Genomic DNA, 19,137 nt, shown 5'->3' with positions numbered 1-19,137 from the left:
CATTTTACTAAGGATTTTTCTAATTAACAAAGGTAGAGCTGCAACCTGGAATTAATTTTCTGAGCAATAAATCCCCTTTACTTTTACACTATGGAGCAAGTGCATTTTTTTCCCCCAGAGGTCACATATTCACACAGAAAAGTACAGAGGAAAGTCTAATCTTAGCAGTGTGGCTGCCTTCATGGGCAGCAGAATTATAAAACAACGTCATTACTGCAGATTGTTCTGGAAGCTTCTTATTAAAGATTGGATGTCTATAGTCTTTCATCAGCTCCCTGCCTGACTAAGCCATCTTACTGAGCCCAACCTGTGTATGTGTGCGTGTCTGAGTGTGTGCATGTAGGAGGGAGGATACATGTGTAATGATTACATTGAGAGACTTTTACTTTTACTTTTCTCTCCACCCACATCTGCGTCAATGAGAGGGGGAGAGAGAAAGGGAAGACGTGATGTTTCACATCTCACTTCAAAGAATCTCTGGACTTTTGGGACGTTGAAGCCTGTTTCCCATGAACCAACAGCTGCCATGGTCCCAATTAGCATTATCAGTGATTTGTTAAATACATTTCGTAACCATCTTAAAGAAATACCTGCACTGAAAGGGCCAGTCACACACATCTATCTATATCTCTATCTATCTATCTATATATATATATATATACACACACACGCGCGCACACACACACACACACACACACACACACACACACACACACACACACACACACACACACACACACACACACACACACACACACACACACACACACACGGCAAAATAAATTAGGGGGTTATAAAATATGATGCTTTGTTATTGATAAAACTACCCATTGAGAGACTATTTTGATAATTGTCATTTTTCAAGCAAAAATGCAAAATACTTCATGGTTCCAGCTTTTAAAATGTGTGTATTTTTTGTTTTTTCCTCTTAATTATTGTGTTTTATGTTTTTTTTATGCTTTTTATGTGAAGTTGGTTCTGGGCTCCGGGTAACTGTGATAAGCATTTCTCACTATTTTTTACATTTTACAAACCAAACTATCAAACAATCGATTAATAATGAAAATAATCATCTCTCACATCCTTATATAAAACAATGAAAACCTAGCTGGACCACCTACCCTCGGCGCTCACATACAGTATACAGTAATTCAAGGCAGCCAAATTCCCAATAAAGCTGTTTTCATGTACGTGTATGAACAGTACACCTGACTAAAAAACTAATGCAGACCGATACAAAAGTCCTGAAAAAATAAATAAATTGGTTTTTAAACAGTTTTAGAGAGTAGCTGATTCAGTTGTATGGTACGGATAGATTTTTCTAATACTTGGTACCCTCACTGATATAAATGGAGTAGACAAAATATTAAAAATACCTCTGAGTGTAAGAAGCAGAGGAGAGGGATGTAAAGTGTAATCCCCGTAGGGGGCCATTTAAATAAGACAAATCTTCTACTTTCAATATGTTGTGAACTTGTGAACTATACTCATTGTTCAAGACCTGCAGTTTCCCTACGAGCATATAGAATAAAGATTTAGGAGAAGTACGATAAATAACAAAAGGACACACTAATCATTACTGCAAAGCTCCGGAACAAAATTCTAAACAAACAATATGCTGAGCACCAATGAACACACTAAATAAAGTACCTAGAGTACAAAAGGATGCCTCTGTTATGCTTCCTGACATGTCCCCTCTGGTAAGAGTTCAGGGTAAGACCTCATTTGCCACAAACCCCACCGTTTCCTGTCACTATTCTTTGATAAACATGAAGATGTTTTGTTCTCACGTCGCGCATTTCCCTCACCTTCCCTATCTCTGAAGGCTTCAGCAAAAACTCCTTTTGCAGCAGGAGGCAAAACAGCAAATTTCAAAACCAAAGCTGACAGAGTTAGATTTCCCAAGAAATAAGCTCTATGGTGTTTACTGGAGAAAATAGGATCCGTTAAAGTGCTAACAACTTCAGTTGGGAGATAGGATTTTCGGTCACTTAGAGGCATTTTTGAAATAAGGAAACCACGTGAGAACTCTGATACAAACTCCACAAAACATGGCACGCATGAAGGCAATTTTTAGAAAAATAAGTATACACACACACAGAGAGTAAATGGACCCACACATGCCTTTGTGAGTTCAGTGTGGGCGGGTTAATCAGAGTAAATCGCTGACACTAATCCATGGCCTAGCTCACCCGGTCCTCGCCTGGGTATTTGTGTGGGCTGCCAGTGTGCGAGGGTGTGCGCACACACGTGCGTGCATATGAATGCATTTGTATATAAGTTGGATTCACAGGGAATATAACACTGACGCTCATTTGCCAGTTTATTAGGTACACCTGACTAAAACAAATGTAGTCTGTGTAGTACAACTTCGCTGCAATAAATCCTCCTTCATGAAGGTTATAATGTTTATTTTTGTTGACTGTTTTAGAGAAGTGTTTATTTAACTTTATGATTACTTTGGAGGGTGTAGTTTGTGGTGCTGTTGAACTGCATTACGTTAGGCTGGCTCGGTTTTCTATTACCTTGTCCACCACGTTTTTCTCAACGAGGGTTGGCTAAAATAACAGAAAAGTATTAGACTGCTGTAGTTTTGGCTAGTTTTAGTTTTCGCTAGGTGCGCCTAATAAACTGGCGACTGAGATGCACTGTGCAAAAATATAAATATATATAAACACAGTGTGTGCAGTACATGCTGTTTACGACAGTTTTAAAATTAAAGCCTGCTATTCATAAAGTATTTATTGACTTCACTTTAAATCAACACTCATATCATTAAATATATTACATTAATTTTCTGACATATTGTTTTGCTTTATCAGCTTGGCAGCCAAACATTAGCAGGTGCACATGATCAGCCTTTTAAAAGGGAAGAGAGCGATTGTGTTTCCTACTGTAATGTGGTCGCACTGAACAGCTGCGTCATCACTTTCCTACTAATCGTACACTTTAAGTGAAAAATGATCACAGAAGCCCTGAAGGAAAGGTTTAGATCTTTGATCAATGAACACAATCTAAGTTTCTCTGTCTGTATCTTCTGTATTCATTTTCAGTTGTGTTACAATAATCCAATGTTTTCATCAGGACTGAAATCACTGCATAAAGAATGTTATTCCTTTTATTTCGTTTTATTTTATTAAAGTTTATAGGCATGATGAAATCAGGAGTCGAGGGGACAAAATATACCAAAAACATCAGTGCATGCTCTTTGAAGATGCTGAAGAACTTGAGGAACTGAAGCACTCGTTCAGAAAAAGAAAAACACAATAGTCACGCATTTATTCCATTCCAATGCCAAGTGGATTTGGCATTGGAATGGATTTGGTTTCTGAAGGTTTAAAATTTCATGCACAAGGGGAGAAAAACAATGACTTCATACAAATCACAGTAATATGTCAGATCAAGCAGTAATTTTATCTTTAGTATCAGTCAAAACCAGTAAATCCCTCCGATGACTCGCACTGTATCAGTACCGTTGTGATGTGACCTTGTGCTTTGCTGATACGACATGAAAAGAAAACATATTTCTCATTCCACACAAGTAAAGAGGGCTTTGAAAATGTTTATTAAAACCCAGTGTGCTGTGAAATTTTGAGATATGATTAAACTATTCTAACTAGGTTTGAACATCTTGTTCTGTCATTTTGAATAAAACGATGCTTCGAAATGTTTTATTCTGCCCGTGTAATAACACACTGACAGGCCGGCATTAAATCGCTCCTGATGGTTTAAAAGTGGAGACAGGTGGCATTAAGACAAGGAGACTTCAAATCTCATTTTGAATAATAAACCAAGCTTTGTCATGGCCAGGTGACAATTTTAGATTGGGGACTAAACCAATCACTATTTCGCTGTTTTCTCAGTAGTAACTATCATGATGTGGCTCAAAAGTGGTTTTGATGGCAGATAACCCTGGACTAAAATTATAAATTTAACAATTACACATTCCCGAACACCTCAGTGAACTGTAGGCCCTTTAAATTAACCAACAGCTGCCGCCTGGAGGAAACAACACATGCATGTGCACAGGGTAGTTATGTGCATCGACAGAAATCAAGGACAGGCTGTGACAGACTCATCATATAAATGTCCCTTCACGCTGGTTCAACACCATAGAGTTTTGCTGTAAAATGAGAAATACAAAAAAACAACAAAAAAAAACAACTGATATATAACTGAATATTTCAAAAGGGCTGACAGCACAAAAGCAGAAAGTAATTTGTGAAGAACAAATTTGGTCGTAGGGAGCTGAAGGCATTGGTTGGCACTATGAAAAATAACCATCGGACGAAATCTCTCTATTATTGCACAGTATAGTACAGTAAACGGTTATTTTCTCCTCCAAAATGAATATATTTTGGACATTAACCGTGAATGTTCTCTCAAATATGAGTTAAGTGACTGTAGGTCCATAAAACTGAATGTGAAATGTCACTTTGCTGAGAAGATTTATTCACTCGCAACAGGTTTGCAGTTTCTTTCCTACACCCTGACTCACGGTCATACAACAGGAGCCCGACACGGTTCCAGCACTGAAACTGAAATGAGTTGCCCAAGAGCACCTCAGCTAATTGAGAGAAGTAGAGCATAATCAATCCCCCCCTGTTCACCCAGATCCTCCCAGACTTTATCAGTAAATCAATCATTTCCAAAATCGTCCGAGCAGATGGCAAGGACTGTAGCTGCCATTTTCTCAGGCCAAATACAGCAAGGCTGTAGCGACAAAACCTCTGGAAGCTTTTCCGTCAGCCCGAAGCAATGTGATCCCCTTATCTATTTCTGCACCGCAGCCGCTGGACTGCTCTCCATTGAAGTGCTATTGATCTGCCTTGTGTGCTGTGCTGAAAAAAAAGGGGGGGGCATATAATCAATACTCCCAGTCTTCATCCTTGGTTCTCCAACCTCAGCTACCACACAGTGTTTAAAAAAAAAAAGAAAAAAAAGGCATTTTCATTTATCTCTCTTATTAGTTTGGGAAATCACATTGTTACTGGTCAACACTGTATGAATACATGCTGAATAATAATAATAATAACAACAACGTGTAGCATCAAAACCTCAGAGGTTTAGTGGCTACAGCCTTACTGTACTAGGTCTGGTATGACCAGTAGCAGATGTTAGTTAATTTTAGTAAGCTCTATATAGAAACTGCTGGGTGACTGACATTAATGAGTCAGTTAACTGACTCTTGTGGCTCTTCTTCTGTACGTCGCTGATACACTATGATTTCACATAATCTTCTATTTGAAACTTGTGGCCCCGGTGATCGCTGTTCCGCAAGTGTTAACATAATCTCACATCAACACACGATCCGCACGTGGCTACACTGTTTGATTCGGTCCAGGTGGAGCTGATTTACACCGCCTCCCGGCTCGGTGGAGGCCAGGCTGCTGTACAGGAGCTGGGCGTTTTTTTTTTTCATTTACACCCGGCTGAGATCCTGGGACAATGTGTGAGAGACCGACTCCAGACCTGGTCTGGCTGATTTGATTTGCATTCTGATTGTAATGCGTTCTGCCTGCGATTACACCTGCATCAACATACGTTTTCCTTTTTCTGATAAATATCTCACATTAATACCAGGTATAAATGGGATGTGGATTCCTCAATAAACAGCAGTTGCAAGCACCAATGAAGGTGACTCACTTTGGTTCACAGGAGTGGAGGAGTGTTACTTTGAAAAAGTAACCCAGAAGGAGAGACTGGATATCAGATGGGTGACAGATGCTAATAATATTTATTGTTTCAGAGGAATTCCTGTGTTTCCTCTGAAGGTATTTGCTTCGTTTAACAACCGTGTTGAAAAATGCTGTGTCACTTTCTGCTGACTGCTGCTGCTGCTGCTGCTTAGCACTTGCCACCAGTGCATTCATAATCTATCCTGTGGTTGTCTGTTTCTCCGTACCTGTGTGTGTGTGTGTGTGTGTGTGTGTGTGTGTGTGTGTTTGTGTGTGTGCGTGTTTGATCCCATCAGGCCCTTACCTGGCATATGACTGAATTAAGTCCCTATTCAGCATCTGTTGTACTTTCAGCCTGGGCTCTGAGCCCAAAAAGCATCCTATGAAATAGACACAGGCAGGCAGGCTGAAACACACAGACACACACAGACACGCACACACTCTCTCTCTCTCTCTCTCTCTCAAACAGACCTAACTCTGCAGGTCCACAGCTCCCTGTACAGTCACCATGGTGATTATGCACACAGTTCAGCTTTGATGTAATGCTGAAGGATTAAATGTCTACTAGATTTAACTCACTCCTGTCAATCACACCACAGTAACAAATGGGTTGGCGTGATGCTTTAACAGAAAATAAATTAGTTTGGTCCAGTGGTTTTTTTAAATGTGTGGTTCTTTTATTGCACTTTAAAACCCCAATAAAAGAACTAGTCACATATGATTAATACTGCAGCTAATTCTGACTTGTCTATTTGAAGATTTGGTCATTAGCGTTGCCAAGGAGCTTATGTTTCCATCCGTGTCTGTTTGTTTGTTAGTTTGTTTGTCTGTCTGTCAGCAGGATTATGCAAAAACTACTGAACCGATTAGCACTGAACTTGGTGGAGGGATGGAGCATGGGCCAGGGAAGAACCCATTACATTTTGGGGCAGATCAGGATCATTTACTATGAATTAGATTTTATTTCCTCTGAAGTCTGGTGTATGTTCTTTGAGACTGGCCTTGGCGAAGGTCTGCACTCTGCTGAGTTCATTTCCTAATTTGAATGAAATGTTTTTGACAAAATATCTAAACAAAGATAAAGTTACAATTTTGGGGGTATGTCTCTTAATTCTTTTGTATGATAATTGGTCAGGCTGTCCTGAACTGTTCAAATATTAAAATGTCTTTCTGTTATATTAGTACTATAATCTTAAATCAGTGTTCAGAAACCTTTCTTAAGTAGCCTTACTTGAAATAAGCCTACATTTAACTCAGCATGTGTATATAAAAGATAGAAAAGTTATTATCTATATTATCAGTGTGGAAAATAAACATATTAATGGAGGTGAATGTTGGCCAGGCAGGTAGAGACACTCATTGTTCATTTAAAACAGAGTATGCAAATAAGTTTAGAAACTCAACTCTAAATTTGCTTTTAGGACAATATAGATAATATCTAGTCTCATGTCACAATGCTGGTATTATATGGATACACTGGTATATGATATCAGTGCATCTGCCATTTCTTCAGGTTGAAAGTACCGTAGGTAACTTTATGTAAATGGAATGCATCTCTGCAGGAATTTGCTGGCACATCGAAAGCGCCGAATGGCAACAACTAATTGTTTGACAAGTCTGAAATTCAAAATCCAGAAATCATGCTCAGCATGCTCATGGTTACCAGCCCACAGATCATTTGTACCGGAGAACAAAAGGACAAGAGAGGATCTCCTGTGAAGCTTTGTCAGTTGCCGATCATTTAAAATTCATCCCTTCTTTTAGCAGGAGCAGCAAACTTACCCAACAGAATCTTCAACAGATCAAAATTAGCACATCCACAAGATCTCAGTTAAGGGACTAAAGTGTTATACCTTGTTTGTTTTTTTTACTTCAGCTAATAAAACAGGTGTATATTTACATTAACTTCTTGCGAATGCAGCTTTTAAAGTCTGGAGATTTTTGCATCCTAGTGATTGTTTTTTCCAAATCTTTTCCATAAAAACTCTGCAGCGTACTGCACGTTTTTCTCAGAGAAAACAACCCTAATGGAACTCTGTCATCACTGGTCCATTGGCTCGAACGGTGCCATAATCACACACTGACCTTTGACCTCGGAGGAGAAGTGGGCAGAGTGACGGGTTATAAACAGCTGCAGCTGCTGATCAAGGTCACAGCACTGAAGGTCGACGTCCCAGGATCGAATTCCTGCCAGGAGGGAAGAGAGAGATCGTTTGAGGACAACAACATGAAGCATTGAAGTAAAGACATTAGTGAAATTGAGTAAAATTTCTTGGACTTGTTTCTGATGAACAGGGGGCGCGTTTAGCTCTCATGACTTGCAAGTCATCGTGCGAGACGTCTTCCTCGCTCTGTTTTTGTGATGTTGCTGCAGCATCTTGGCTTCCTCTCACCCTCTCCTCTCAGCTCTGTTTCTAACTCTGCTTGGGCTGCAGGGAAGGTCAATGAGCAGAAAACTTCTGAGGTTCCAAATGTCCTGAGACTGATAGCACTGCATGCATTTTTACATCAGCATTCCTGAGCTCAAATAACACCGGTATCATATTATATTCACTACTGTTCTTTGTACTCGGACAGACAACAATTCCTCTCTACCTCCACTGGCCCGGTCTAACATTTAACTTAAAACTTTTATGGCATGTAAAAAAACGATGAGCAAAAAATGTGCAATTCATGGAAGGTTTCAAATGAAATTTTATATGCAGCAGTGGATGTTGTACTTCATGCCATTTCATTTAATAGGAGTATTAGTACAGTAGAGCAAACGTTTACCTTTACATGAAAAGAAAAAGTAATAAAATGATTTATGTTATAAATAAGGGATCATGTATTAGCATAATTTTATCACGATACTTTGTGGTGATTACTTTCACCCTAGGTTTTTTTATGGTATAATTTTACAAGTTATCTTTTATTGTGCATAAACTAAAAATCTGAGCTTGCAATCTGTAAATTCTAATTCAAACCTGCATTAACTGATTTCTTTGGCCACTTGGGGGCAGCAGAAACAAGCTGTGCATCCAACAACGACATATCATCACCCTATGAAGTTGTTTCGATGAAGGTGTTAGCAAACAGTTGCCCATTTACACATCCAGCAAACACAGAGCAACATTAGCTGATGACTGTAAGTCCAATATCCACTCTCCTCTTGGCTGTTTTACTCTCCACCAACTTCGAACAGAAATGTCTGACTCTTACGCTATTGAACACTGCCCTATGTTCACCAGCTACTCTCTAACTTTGTCTGGCCAGGGCTAGTTGAATGAATACAGTTAGCTGAGAGCCTCTTTTTCTTTTCTGTTTGCAGAAAACAGCTGCCTGCTGTGGCTGAAAACAACGCTGAGAACGGTGAGAGTGCATAAAAAACAAAGAAGCTGAGGGCGTGAAAACCGAAACGATGAGCTGAAAGACGCTGAAATGCTCTGTAGAGCTGAGAGGAACTGCTGAAATCAGGTGAGTTGCTCACTGCAATCAACAGCTTTCACATTACTCATAGCCATTGTTAAAGTCAAAATATTAATTAGTGGAGTTTTAAGTTAAAGTGTGAACTGGTTGCTGTCACTTTACTTTGTGTTTTTATTCAGAAATCATAGATAACTTTTATTTGTAATATTTATAAAATGGAGGGAGGTGACATATTTTAACTGATGCTATTTTTTTGGTATTGAGTAGTTACGCAAGTTACTGCATTCTTATTACATTATTTTGAATGGTAAATCACTCTCATACCACATCATATCATCCTCATCATTAACATAACATGTGCCCCACCTTATAAAGTAATATCAATAAGCCCCAGTGTAAACATAAAAAATAAGTGGAGTTCACTGCCTCAGTCGAGATGACTCAGTAATGAGCTGATCGGCCGCTCACTCTCACTCTCACACACACACTCTCACTCTCACACACACACACACACACACTCACTCTCACACACACACTCTCAGCAGCTTTATAATATCCTACTGGACCGCAATGAGTCAGACTTCAGAGGGAACTTGTGTCAGATCTCATCCAGCAGGACAGGGGTCAATGCACACACCTCTATCATCTTATCCACTTGTGGATTCCTTCAGCAAGAGCAAGAAATAAAGTAATTCTAATTTTTCAAATCCATACCGCTGTGATAAAATCTCCTCTTGCAAAAAAGAGACTTTGGAGACTTTGTTTTGCCCTTAACTGAGGAGAAACTGTTCCCTCACTGCTGACTGCTCCCAGAATTGCTGTGTCACTGTTACTAACGTTTTGCTACCATTCGCTGACGTCTTTCTTTGCAATACATGACGCATAAAAATTATAACCCCCTAGTCTCATGTTGTTACCTTTTCATCCCAGCACTCACAGCAAAAACATTGTCAGTGTCTACAGAGGAGATGACAAACTACAGGAATAAAAGCTGGATTTTCCTGGAGGAATTAATGAACCCGTACCAGGAAGCTGTATCCGAATCTGCTCTTCTTGGAGGAAGACCTCGGTCAACAAGTTTACAAAGTCAATGTTTCAAACACTGAAACTAGATGCAGACATAACTGGCCGTTTATGGATAAGAGAGGAGCGATTGATGGCTCTATTTACATGCATAGAAAATTCTGATTGGCTGGCTTTGTGCCTGTGGATGTAAACATAATAACCTATAGTGTTGAAACTATTAGTGGATTAATAGATTGGTCAACTAAAAGAAAATGGCTTGGCAAGTACAGTATTTTTCAGAAATTGTGATGAATATTTTCTCTTTTCAACAGAATAATTTGAAGTTCAATGGTAGATGCCAACAGTCAGAGCAAGCCAGTCAAGCTCACACTCCTGTGATGAGACACCAGGTCAGACCGAGTTTATACAAGTCAAGGTGGCAAGAAACCCGTTTGGTCATTTTACTTTTAGTATCTGCTCAAAGTCACAGTCACCCTGACTTGCTCTTCAGTATGCGTACCTTATGATGGCCCAGCTGGGGACCTTGTTATCCGCTGTGTGGGACACACTGTCCCAAATGCTTCCTATTGAACGTGGTAGGGAAGAGGCCGCGCGCTGCCCCTCACCACGGGGTAGGGCATTTCACTAGATGGACATCTGCCAACCCGGCAACTTCGGTCTCATCTTTGAAGCCTTCCTCTCTTGCAAAACCAGAGCATATAGCTTGAAAGCAGAAGCCTAAAGAATACTGATGCTTTCAAGTACCGATCAGCCACAACATTAAAACCAGATACCGATTTTGATGTTGTGACTGATCGGTCTAAGTCTCACCGTCGTGTGGCTCGACCACGTTTGTTTTCAAGTGTGAAATGGGCTCATTGCTACTCCTGTTGGACGATTAGGAAAGAGAACCTGCACTTGGTGTTTTCTACCTTCCAACCTCAGGGCTCAGTAATGAGCCCAATATAGCTTGTTGAATGAAGTGAAGAAGATGCTGCACTCAAAAACTTGAAATATATGTGAACTGTATATTTAAGTGAAATGTATGCTTTACAAGTGGATGAGACAGTTCCAAACAGAGCTAACATTATTAATTCAACTACAGCTGCAACAATTAGTTGATAATTCGATTAGTCAAATCGACAGAAACATTAGTCGGCAACTATTTTTGAATAATCCTTTTGATCATTTTCTTAAAGCAAAAATTCCAAACATTGGCAGCTTGCAGTTTTTCTGTGTCATATATGCCGGTAAATTGAACATCTCTGGGTTTTGGACTGATGATTGGACAAAACAAGACCTTTGAAGACGTCATCTTGGGCTCCCGAAAATTATAACAGGCATTTTTAACAATTTTCTACCTTACAGACGTAACGATTAAGCAATTAATTGAGAATAATAGGAAGATTAATCAATAAGGAAATAATCATTGGTTGATCCGGTACGCTTAAGGCAACATGCAGACTCAGTAACAAGTATCAAGAACTCGTGTTCACCTGAATAAGACCTTAACCAGAGTGTGACCAGTACAAAGCTATGAGCCTCAAATACTTTGCCCCAAATCTGTCTTTTTAGTATGAAACACTCATCCCCTGGGCTCTTGGAAAGTAGCTGTAAAATGTTTGTAGTTTCTTCCTTAAAAGAGCAGTTGTGGTCAGTTCGATCTGTGTCAGCTGCAGGAGTGGTTAGAGAAGTTTCCGTTGATATTTTGAGGCATTTTAGAAATTTACATTTTCATCGCTGCTGTGAAAAACCTGGACTCCATTGTTGCCAGCATCAGTCAGGCTCATGTCTCTGTGAAGGTCAAAACAACAAAGTTTTTACGGCCACCTTTCAAGCCCACAAGGGGTGAGTGTTTGATACTCAAAGGATAGATTTTGGGTTGAGTGTCACTTAAAACTCCTAAATCCAAAAGGAACGCTTCAATAGCTCATTCGTTACTGGATGAGCCGTTTACCGCACCTATCTCTGCAGATATTTTACTTTCCTCTTTGAGATGTAGCCAAAAGGTTTTAGCCGCTTAAAACTGTAGAACACCCACAGAGAGAAAAAAGTGTTATTGACACTGATTGAAAGTTATATCCAACAAAGATTCAGAACTTCGATACTGCCAGGAAACGGCGTCCGAGGTGAGAGTGTCAGAACCACGTTCGCACTACTTTTCCATTTCACCGCCTCCAGGCTCCAGTTTTGCCCAAAAGGTATCAGGGTTTTGGGCTCTGGTTTTGAAGTGGGAATCCTTAACCTGAGGCCTTAACAGTGCTCGATGGGTTAAAAAATAAACAGGGGAAAGACTTAGCTCCGGGCTTTCTGTGGCCCGGGCCTTAGGTTAGCCCCGGGCTTAAACAGGTGTAAAAAGCCGCTGTGTTTCGTGCCGTCATGTAGTGTGCGCCACCGGCTTCTGTGTCTGTGTCGCAAGTGTTTGGCATAACATAAGAAACCCCAGCGGTACCCATCAAACCTCCATCCTGGCAGCGTTAACACATGTCCTCGCTAAACACTCAACAGAATGACAAAGCAGCTCGTACAGCGTTTGTAGCGATTTACTCTTAAATACAGAGATCTGACGCATGGCAAAGCCAAAATGGTAGAAATACAGCACTTCTGTAGATAAATTTGAGGATTCGTTGCTTTCCTACATTAAATATGACTGTTAATTGCTTACCTTTGGGTTTTGAACTGTTGTTCACACTAGAACTGAAACGAACAGTTAATTAATTGATTTAGTCAGGCTACAGGAAATTAATCTGCCACTACGTTGAATAATCATTAAAGTCATTTTTTCAAGCAAAAATTTCAAATATTCCCCAGTTCCAGCCTCGAAAATGTGAGAATTTTATGCATTTCTTTGCCTTTTATGATATGAAATTAAATATCTTTAGATTTTGGAGTGTTGGTCAAGAAAACAAGCAATATGAAGGCATCACCTTGGCCTTTAGGAAACTGTGACAGGCATTTTTCACAATTTTTAAACACTTAAATTGGCCAAAGCATGAACTGAAATTTTAAAAAAAATAACAGGATGATTGTTAAAAAAATAATGGTTCGTAGCAGCTCTAGCTTAGAAAAAACTAAGCAGTTTCAGAACGTTACCCTGGGCTCTGGGAAACTGTGGTGGGCATTATTTAACTTCATTTTACAAACTAAATGATTAAACAAAAAGACTGTCACATTAATTGATAATGAATACAAGCATTAGCTGAGGCACCGGGAAGATTTTTAAGGGAATCAAATCAGTCCATATAAAAAGCCCATTAGCTTTGGTTTTGTTTTGGTCTCGGCTGCAACACTGCAGTGAGGGTGACTTGTTGCAGGCCTGCAGCAGGACCCGGCAGCTAATGGATAACGAGAGTCCATGGCGGGTCGTTCGCACTGAGTCACACTAAAAGCACTGACCTGTGCGAACCAATGGACGCTGTAATGAGCCGAGCTGGTGCGATGCCTAGCTCGACACAGAGCAGCAGAGCTGTCAGCTCTCTAACGGCGGTCGGAGGAGGTCAGAGGGGATGGATGGGGCCGGTGTGGCGCCGGACCGGACCGACAACAACTGTGGAGTGGCGTCAGCCCACCAGAAAATTGCTGACTAACAAACTCCTGAACCTGTACGCCGCAACACCTTTCACAATCGCTCCGCAATCCCCAAACTTCAGGCGGCTCTTTGGCCAGGAAGGACTGCAGCCTGCTGCAACACCTCAGGAGGAGGTGCGGGGCTTTAATTCAGTCAGCGTTCAAATATTCAGCTAAGTAACGACGCCAGAGCGTGACAAAATAAGAGTCCAACAGGAAACTGAAAGTGTCTAAGTCTTTTCCCTTATAATATCTGCCAAGTAGCTGTGTTCTTTTTTTTGCTGAGCACAGCCTGCAGATTTTGTTTGTTTACTGGTGTGTAGATGACACCGGATCCAGAAATACACCCACACAGGGACACTAACACACACACACAGAGACACACACACACACACCAGACACACACACGCGCAAGCATAAAAACAAACACTACACAACAAACACTTGCCTGCACAAAAAATACAAGCTACTTATTAAATGGCTAAGACAACACAGACTGAAACATTGTTGTGCAGGTCGTAAGTAAATTCTTGTACTTATTCATGTAGCCATGCTGACGGGTCCGGTGTGTAGATGTCTTTTTTATTTGGTAATTAGAGATTCAAATATTGATTTGATGCATTTAACTAGAGCACGGTATTTCGGTGGAGACCCAGATGGAGGCTGCCCGCCAATATATTGGCTTTAATAGAGTAAAAAGACCTCTGCTGAATTTGCAAGTTGAGTCTGCAGTTTCACAGACACAGAGCACACAGTGGGCGAGTGAAAATGCGTGTCCCATGGTGCAGTGCTGCAGCAACTGCCTCCACCTATGGATGCTATCCCGCTCCCTGCCTCAAAAAACGTTTCTGCACCGTTTCCAGATCCAAACCTTTTACCACGTCTTTCCACGCAAAGCCAAACAGAGAATAGACACATTCAGACCGGCGGCTCGTCCGTCACTCACCCCGCTCTATCTGCGCCCTGGCGGCTTCCAGCTGGTGCTCCGTGCCTATCTCCCCGATCACTATCAGCACGTAGTAGGCGCCCCGGTTGAACGGCAACCCCCGCCGCCGTCTCCCTCCACCTCGGCGGTAGCGTAGCTGCTCCTCGGACCCCGGCGGCGGCGCGCTGAAGCCCTCGTCCTCCTCCAGCACCGGGAGCGCACGTCGCACCGGGATCTCCATGGCAACAACCCCCGGAGCCGACGCCGAGCCTGACTCCATCGCCATGACAACCACCGGTGTGAGCGAGGGGGAAGAGTCTGGTGAGGTGAGGTGAGGTGGGAGGGGGGACGGAGGGTGAGGAGGAGGCTGACAGGTGAGGGAGGGGGGAGCGAGGTGAAGGCAGGGGACAACGTGACAGACATGACCAAAAACTTTTATTTCCGGTGGAGCTTTCAAAATAAGAACCCGTTGGCGAATTGAGCTGACTGGTGAGAGTTTATGTATTTAATAACTATAGTAACTCGGGGGGGGGGGCATGCTTAAGTACAATTTTGAGATACTTCTTACTTTATTTGAGTATTTCCATTTTCTGCTCCTCAGATTCAGATCAGATCAATGAGACGGAATATAATCATTTGCTTTATTGATCCCCGGGGAAAAAGTAATTCGAATAAGCATGATTAGATGTAATAGTTCATCAAATAATATAAAATGAATATTAATAGATTAAACATCCAAGGGCACATGAGGTAGTTAAAATTTAGTCCGCCGTATCGAGCTGCAACATTTAAAGCGATACACACATTAATGCATCAGCAGCTATTATCCAATATTATAATATACATTCATGTGAAATGGTCATTGTGCCTATTTAGTTTTGGTAGTTTGAATGTATATTTGGTGCTGATGCTTTTGTAGTTTTACCGGGTTTTTAACTTGTAAAGAGTATTTTTAAATTTTATTGCCACTTTTATTTAAGTAAATAATCTGACTACTTCTTCTCCCAACACCGAGTGACTCAATGAACACTACAGCTCGAAAACAATAATATGCAAGGAGCTAATTAGCGAAATAACACAATAAACACGACAAACTACATCCTGCTGGTCGTTTTTTTTTTTGTTTTTTTTTAATCCTCGCTACCATCTCATACAAAAACAGGCTTGCCCCTAATGTGCCCTCAGCACTATATAGTTGTTTGGCATGGCGTCCGCAATGATAAAATGTTCGCCCGGACTGAAACCAGTCTTTGAATCCAATTTTTACACAGGCTGCCCCGGCCACTGCTCCCGGCCCTGCCGTACCTAGCTAGCGTTAGCACACAAGCGCAGAAGAGCTGGGCGGGCTGCTACGCGCAGACTCACAAACCGGTGGAAATTTTGGACTTGAACCTTAGTGTCGCCCCGGAAACATATATATATATTTTTTTATCATTCCCGACGCACAATACACAACTGCTAGATCAATAAAAAAAAAAATATTTGAAGAAGCAACCCGCTGCTGGATAATGGGAGAAAAACATCGATTTGAATTTTCCCATACGGTTTGCCTACGGAAGGCCGTGTGAGCGAACCGCCGAGGCTAACGCTAGCCGAGTTCGGGCTAGTCGCTTCACCCGGCACTGCTTTATGGCGTTAAGGAGGTTTACAGGGGACACATTTTGCCACATTCCCAATTCACCCATCATCCTCGAAGCCCTTACCCGAAACACAAGTCTGACACCCTTTCTTAAAACGCTCCCAGTGGAGCATAAAACGTACCTTGACGTGGCTTGTTCAGGTAGGTTTTAGCTGAGGTTGTCCATCGTGTTATTCAGTCACCTAGCTACACTCTCCGTGATCGCGGTCAGATTGGAGACCCGGGAAATCATTTCTCTGACTGTTTCATTTTATTTTAATGTATATATATTTTTTAATTTCCTAACTTGATATTCCGCTTCACCGTGTTTCTGACAGATGTTTCTCCGGGGCATTATTTTTTTTTTTTAGGAAACACGCAGCTGTTAACACGGACCGGCAAGAGGTTAAACCAAGCCTAGCATCATTGAGGCTACAAACAACCCATAATACAACAGCTCCTTAAGGCGACACCCACTGATTTTTTTTTTTTTTTTTGGGGGGGGGGCGTAGCTTAATGTTTGAGTCCATGCGTGCACCCTGCCGCCTGTTTCATCAGGTGTAACCTGCCTAATGCGGACTAGCGCAGCTCTCCTGCGGAAAAAACCGGAGCTGCCGCTGCGTTTTACGAGGAGGCGTTTCTGTTGTCTTCGTGCGGCCCGTTTCTTCCCCGACGAGAGTCGGCCGAGTAACGGAAAAAACGCCACCTCTACATAATGCAACACAGTTCAACAGCGTTCACGAACCGGATGGTTCGTGGCGATCTCGCGGCTGAATCAGCGTCTCTCTCCCGAGACGGTCGAAGCCACAGCTGAACATTAGGACCCTCGCGAAGAGGGGGGGGGGGGATTCATTGCAGGACTGTTTGTATTCGACTGCATTAGTTTTGACTGGGTGTGTGTTTCAGTGGAGTAGCACAGGAACATCTTTGACCCCCCCCCCCTCCGGTTTTGTTGCACCGGCAAGAGGCCTTGCGATGCACTGAAACGACTCCCTGGCATCCAGCGATATATTGATCTGTTTCTATAATTATTTTTTGTTGTTCTGCGCTCTGCGTCGTGTCTTTCCCTTGAAAGTGTAAAGAGTAAATTAGGTAAAAATAAAAAATATAAAATAGGATGAAACCCAGAGGCTTCAGCATTTGAGTCCGTGCTAACGTTTTGTTAAAACTCACAGAACCTGAATCTGACAGTTTGAGCGTGACAGTGAAGACGCTGGGGGACAAGACACTGGTCCGCAGAGTCTAGGGGGATTAGATCAGTCCAGACGTGAATCAGGCTTCGCATTCAGGGTCCAGGTGATGCACGAATGTAGCCAAGCCTCGTGCAGTGAACGCGGATGGGGCTTATTGAAATTAAAGCACAGTTTCATCTTGTGCACGCGTACGCGCACACCACGGGGGCACGTCGACATAAAGACGGAGGGCGGAAGGCACGGCCAGCCTTAAAATAGCCTCTTTCTTCTCAGAGAACTGCCCCCCCCCCCCGTCAGCTTTCCTCCTGGATAACCTTGAGCTCGGCACTTTTCGGCATAAACTGCCGGCTCCACACTCGGGGGTGGGGGTGGGGGGGGGGGTAACTCGGGAGGTCCACGCCGACTTCTGCTGCGGCCTTACGCGTAAACCCGAGCCTTTATTTTACTGGTTTAACACACGGCAGGTGATGACCGCATGCAAGGAGCGCACACACTCCCAGATCTGAAGGTGACGGGGCTAAAATGCTCGTTTCTACCATTTACGGTATTTGTGCCCTTCCTCGTGTGGCGTATTCCGTTAGCACGTCTTTCAAATGCCCTAATCTTTATTCTCATCTTATATATATATATAAAAAAGACCATATTTGGAGACAGGATTATGTTAAGCAGTTCATAGAATTAGCGCTCCGGTCAGCTTTGTTTGCGCGAGACACAGTCAGACAAGAATGAAAAGAAAAACCCAAAACGGCGTATAACCGCGTACAGTGGCGGTGTAAAGTCGAACCGCACGTCTCCCTTTTGCTGCAGGTTTCTCTGCCGGTGAGTCAGCACTTCACTCCGCGGAGCGCCCGCACCGCAGCCCGTGCTTCCCTCTAGCGGCGATGAACCGGACTCCCGACCGGGCCCCAAGTCGGCGGGACGGCGCGCGCCACCGGGGCGTCTGTGGGTCATGGCCGGGAAGAGGTGTCGGGCGGTGCCACGGTGCCGCCGTTTCGGTCCGTCTTCCTCCGCTGGATCACAGCTGCGAGGTCGTAGACGAGGTCAAATATTTCAGTCGTTGTTTCCAAGTACAGCAGGCTGAGGTCAATGTTAAAATACCTACCTTAAAGAAAAGTCAGTCTTTTATATTTGTTTGAGAGAAAGTCTTTTCTTCACAGAGATTTCAGTATTGATTTTTTTTTTTTTTTTAATCCCCATCATTCACTCCAGGATCAGACTCATCACGTGGATTTTGTGTCAGTTTTTCGAACTGAAAAAGATTTGAAAACCTTCTACCGCAATTTACAGGACGCACATCTGCCGAGGTGTAGAAAAGACCATGTTAAAACGCAGTGTGTGTCAGGCCGAGTCCAAAACACAGCATCACTCTGACTCAACAGACTGGTTCCTCAGCTTAAAAAAAAAAAAAAAAATTCAATATATTCTGTGCAGATCAATTATTCAAAACTCACAAAGCTTCATAAAAATGTGTGTTCGACTCTAGTGTAATGAAAGTAGTAGACGACACAAATGTACCAAAGAATAAAATGAGAAAACTCTGAGAATAAAATAGGAAAAAAAAAACATACCTTATGAATGAATGAATTAAAATTGTGTTTAAGTACGTGTACACGCTTTAAGGACAAACTAAAACAGGAACAGATCAGGTACCTTTACATTCTATGGTTCGAATAAATCCATTACAAGTTGGGCCTTAACTGAGTCTATAGTTATTTTTGGTTGATCTAACGGCCTTTTGGAGAA

At 42.1% G+C, this 19,137-nt stretch overlaps 1 protein-coding gene across 1 annotated transcript in view; it reads right to left on the bottom strand.

Moving 5' to 3' along the window:
* Positions 1 to 16,627, bottom strand: part of map1ab (microtubule-associated protein 1Ab) — a 77,062-nt gene extending 60,435 nt beyond the window's left edge. The window contains exons 1-3 of the mRNA XM_040131858.1: positions 16,345 to 16,627; positions 14,605 to 14,950; positions 7,764 to 7,865 (exon numbers count right to left, since the gene is read on the bottom strand). Of these exons, the coding sequence (XP_039987792.1) occupies positions 7,764 to 7,865; positions 14,605 to 14,869 (367 nt within the window). The 5' untranslated portion in view covers positions 14,870 to 14,950; positions 16,345 to 16,627. The remainder of the gene's footprint in view (positions 1 to 7,763; positions 7,866 to 14,604; positions 14,951 to 16,344) is intronic.
* Positions 16,628 to 19,137: the final 2,510 nt, after the last annotated feature.

The sequence above is a fragment of the Xiphias gladius genome, chromosome 8, assembly GCF_016859285.1.
Source record: "Xiphias gladius isolate SHS-SW01 ecotype Sanya breed wild chromosome 8, ASM1685928v1, whole genome shotgun sequence".
Taxonomy (NCBI): Eukaryota; Metazoa; Chordata; class Actinopteri; order Istiophoriformes; family Xiphiidae; genus Xiphias; species Xiphias gladius.
The sequence above is the reverse complement of the archived record's forward strand: the minus strand, read 5'-3'. Positions and strand labels throughout refer to the sequence as shown.